The sequence below is a fragment of the Euphorbia lathyris genome, chromosome 1 (genome assembly GCF_963576675.1).
Source record: "Euphorbia lathyris chromosome 1, ddEupLath1.1, whole genome shotgun sequence".
Taxonomy (NCBI): Eukaryota; Viridiplantae; Streptophyta; class Magnoliopsida; order Malpighiales; family Euphorbiaceae; genus Euphorbia; species Euphorbia lathyris.
The window spans coordinates 98,640,438-98,644,806 of record NC_088910.1 but is presented as its reverse complement, the minus strand read 5'-3'; the positions used below and the strand labels follow the sequence as shown (position 1 = coordinate 98,644,806).

At 34.5% G+C, this 4,369-nt stretch overlaps 1 protein-coding gene across 1 annotated transcript; it reads left to right on the top strand.

The window, feature by feature from the left end:
• The first annotated feature begins 2,364 nt into the window (after positions 1 to 2,364).
• On the top strand, positions 2,365 to 4,057 carry LOC136212131 (UDP-glycosyltransferase 83A1-like). The gene is made up of 2 exons (XM_066002756.1): positions 2,365 to 2,887; positions 2,974 to 4,057. Exons 1-2 carry the CDS (start codon positions 2,404 to 2,406, stop codon positions 3,849 to 3,851), a joined length of 1,362 nt encoding a protein of 453 aa, XP_065858828.1. The 5' UTR covers positions 2,365 to 2,403; the 3' UTR covers positions 3,852 to 4,057.
• Positions 4,058 to 4,369: the final 312 nt, after the last annotated feature.

Sequence of the window (4,369 nt, the reverse complement as noted above, 5' to 3'; positions counted from 1 at the left end):
AGTCCGCTAATATCATGTTAGAGGGTAATATAATGTATTTATAACAATTTAGGAGGTTCGATTCATATTTCCAAGTAATAATTATAATTTTATTATCTTTATTAATAAAGTGAGATAAAAATATGAGAGAATATAACAATAATTTTAAATATTCGTGTCGTTTTCGAGTTAGCATATCAACTCTAACCCAACCCAAAGATTCGCGTGTCAGTTTCGTGTCAATCCAAAAATGACACGTTACCTACTAAGCTAAACTCAAACACTAAAATTTCATGTCAATTTCGTGTCGTGTAATCGGGTCGTGTGTAATCAAGTGTCAGATTTCGTGTCAATTTCGTGTCGTGTAATCAAGTCGTGTGTAATTTCGTGTAGCAACTAAGGGCACGCACTTATCTGTCGGAACCCCTTGAACTCTAGAAATTCCTCAACAACAGCCAGCCAATCCAGAAGCTCCTCAGGTTGTAGGCTACCTGAAAAATTAGGCAATTTGGTTGATAACCCTATCTCCCACCAACTATTTTCGTTTGTCGACTCTCGTCTCCTACCACCTGGAATCTCCTTCCCGAAATCATCCTTTTCACCGGAATCAACGAATCTCTAGTTTATCCTTCTATCATGATGGTGATGGTTTCGTTCGGTCAATAGTTCCTCCATTCATTGATTCATTCCTTTCATCATATACTCAAATTGTTCGAACCGTTTCTCAAATCGATGTTCAGGTTGTTGAATCTCCTCCTGTTGATATAATTTCCACACGTCTTCTTGGTGGCATTTTTATACTGTAGGCTCTGATATCAATGGTCGCATTGCTAATAGTTTATCGTCACATAGATGCCCTAATAGAAACCCTTGAGATTCTCAAGAACTTTGAAATTCAAAACTAACAATTTCGTTAATAATAATTTGATGCATACAAAGAGAGAAAGCCCTTAAATAGGTAAAACAAGTTCTAAAGGCAACATGAATTTGAAATAGAAACTGAAACGAATGCTAATTAGTGACATAATAAAAAATGCCTAAAACCTAAAATTGCAAAAATAAGGGCCTTGGAGGCCGAATTTGGCTAAAACAGCCTGAAATTCATGACTCTTGCATGTGTATTTTTCTGCATGGCTCATTTCCATACAAAATATGGTCTGAAATCACAAAAAAGAGATACTTCATAGCTTGACAGAAGTTATGATTTGTCACTAGATCATATTTCTCCAAAAACTTAATTGCTTGATATTCGACCGCATCATATTGATATATATGACAAATATAAAAAAAAAATTGATATTCAATTTATGTGATAACTTTAAGTTTCTGCAGTATTTTATCACCAAGTATGCGGTCCAGATAGTTAAGGTACTGGATCAACTTAATTATCCAATGAGGGATCCAATTCTAGAGATGGGCATGCAGCTGTGATTAAAGTACTTGCTGGAAAGATTTACATCCAGAGAGTTTGAGCTCAAATTTGGATTGCTCTTAGCTGTGGTTTAGGATACCATATAGTTAGACGAAAAAGTTTTAGTAGTATTTCAATTTTTAAATAGTTTTTTTAATACATGTGTGGGAGAGATTAATATAAAAAGGCATAACATCCATTTGGGTCCCTAAACTATGGTTTCAAAGTCATTTAGGACCCTAAACTATCAAAATCATCAATCAGATTTCTGAACTAGCTAAAAATCATTAATTGAGTCCCTATTCTAAACAAAAATCTTCAATTAGGGCTTTATCGAAAATCATTCGGTTGAACAATTTCATACCTTCTTTCTCAAACTCATTTTGAATCAACATGGATATTATTACAGTCTATATCAAATAGTCACAGTTTTCGATTTTAGGATAATATATGGACTGAATTGATGATTTTGATAGTTTAGGGTCCTTATTGATTTTGAAGCTTTAGTTTAGAGACTCAAATGGATATAATGCCATATAAAAACTATTATTCAGTCATGCTATAAACTTAAACTTTCAGTTCAATTGATTCCTTGACATTGTATGAAAGCTTCTAAGACTAAGCGATCAATGTTCTAATCGTTAACAACCTCATTAATTGGTGGAATTAAAAACACGGCTTATGTTATACACGCTTCAAGTTCATAAACATTTACGTGTAGAAATGTGTCAGAAATTAATATAGAAACTATTATCGAGCGTGATCTATAAATTTAATTTGTTATAAATTATGAGTGGTTTTATAGTGTTCCAAGTGCTATTTCTTGTACACTTCAAGTTTATTATCTTTGTGATCCCTTACCAAAAAAAGTCGAATTATGAACCGAACCAAATATGTATCTGAAAAGTGCATGTGGATTCAACTAGAGCCACTCCTTACTAAACTATAATAAAATAAAAAATCCAAATTATCAAATTACTCGTACATGCAGAGACTGTTGAAAGAAGAGTAGTATGGAGAGACGCCCACATATTGTAGCCATGCCTTATCCAGCACAAGGACATGTCCTTCCCATGATGGAGCTTTCACTAAGCTTGGTTAAACATGGACTCAGAATCACTTTTGTAAACACATATTATTCTCAACAGAGGGTCTTAAATGCGTTGCTAGAGAAGGATTATATTGGGGATTATATCAATCTTGTTTCAATCCCAGATGGAATGGAAGCATGGGAGGATAGAAATGACTTTGCAAAGTTATACAAGTCACTTTCTAGAGTGGCTGCAGGAAATCTGGAGGAGCTTATTCACAGAATTAATGCAATAAAAGATGATAAGATTACTTGTATCATTTCTGAGACTTTTCTTGACTGGGCTTTTGAAGTAGGAGAGAAAATTAAAATACGAAAAGTTGCATTCTGGCCTGCATCTGCTACCTTGCTTACCCAGTTACTTAGCGTCAATAAGTTAATTGATGATGGAATCATTGACAGCAAAGGTAAAATTCAAACCTCCATTATCTTTATATACATATATGGTTAATTTCTGGCCTTTGATTTATTTCCATTAATTCTTGTAATTAAGGAACTTCATCGAAGATTCAGAATATTCAATTGGCTCCAGATATGCCTTCCACGAGCACCACAAATTTTCTATGGCTAAATTCTGAAGATGAGATCAGAAGAAGAACAGCATTTGATAATGTAAAAAAGAACAACAAGACTGTAACATTGGCAGACAGGACAATATGCAACTCAGCATATGATCTTGAGGCAGGAGCATTTACTTTGTTCCCAAAGATTCTACCAATAGGACCACTTCTAGCAAGCAGTCGTAATGGAAATTCAGCAGGATGCTTCTGGCTGGAAGATACAAATTGTTTGAAATGGCTAGATCAACAACCGTTAAAGTCAGTGATATATGTTGCATTTGGCAGCATCACTACTTTTGATGAAACTCAATTCCAAGAATTAGCACTGGGACTTGAACTCACCGGTAAGCCGTTTTTGTTGGTCGTAAGACCAGGTATTACTAAAGAGACAAATGTGTATCCTCATGGATTTGAAGAGAGAGTTGGAAATCGAGGGAAAATTGTAGAATGGGCACCTCAACAGAAGGTTCTGAGTCACCCTTCTGTGGGGTGCTTTTTGAGCCATTGTGGTTGGAATTCTACTATGGAAGGTGTGGCTAATGGGGTGCCTTTCTTGTGCTGGCCATACTTTGCTGACCAGCCCCTTAATGAGAGCTATATTTGTGATGTGTGGAAGGTGGGATTGAATTTTGAGCATGATGAATTTGGGATCATCAACCATGAAGAAATCAAGAATAAGGTGGACCTGGTTTTGAGTGACAAAAATATTAGGGAAAGGATTGACGAACTTAAAGAAGTAGCCATGAAAAGTGTTGGAGAATGTGGTCATTCCAAAAAGATGTTCAGTAATTTTGTTCAATGGTTGAACTGAAATCATGTCCATTGAGAAAATGCTGCTCTTTAATGCAAAATTTCCAACTTCTGTATTCTGAAAGATTTTCAATTCAGGATTTAAGTTAGGTACAATATTAAGATTAAAGTATGTATGAAAATCACGATATAAATCAGGATGGAACCATACTTAGATCATGTCTGCTTCAATTATTTGAAAGAATTCATTTCATTTTTAAATGATTATATGCAAATGAATTTATCCTTTAATTTTTTTTTTTTTTTTTTGTTATAAAAAGTTTAGAGAGTGCCATAAGAATGGCTTTCCTGCCGTACGTTGAGCCTTAATACATTATTTCTACCATTATAATTGCAGAATCTTCAGCAGTTTCTCTACTTGCAGGCAAAGTTTCTTCAGCCGTAACTTTTTGCAACACATTTTGCTAATTGAAAGTTTCAAATACAAGAACTTTTCACTAGAATAGTTACTTCAGAATCTAAGACTGTAATTTTCCGTTCAGAATTATATTCCGTCTCTTTGGAAAAATAAACATCTTT

Excerpts from the sequence above, each read along its gene's own strand:
- LOC136212131 (XM_066002756.1), top strand. The coding sequence starts at position 2,404 with ATGGAGAGACGCCCACATATTGTAGCCATGCCTTATCCAGCACAAGGA. Across the intron at positions 2,888-2,973 it reads TGGAATCATTGACAGCAAAG|GAACTTCATCGAAGATTCAG; the intron begins GTAAAATTCAAA and ends CTTGTAATTAAG.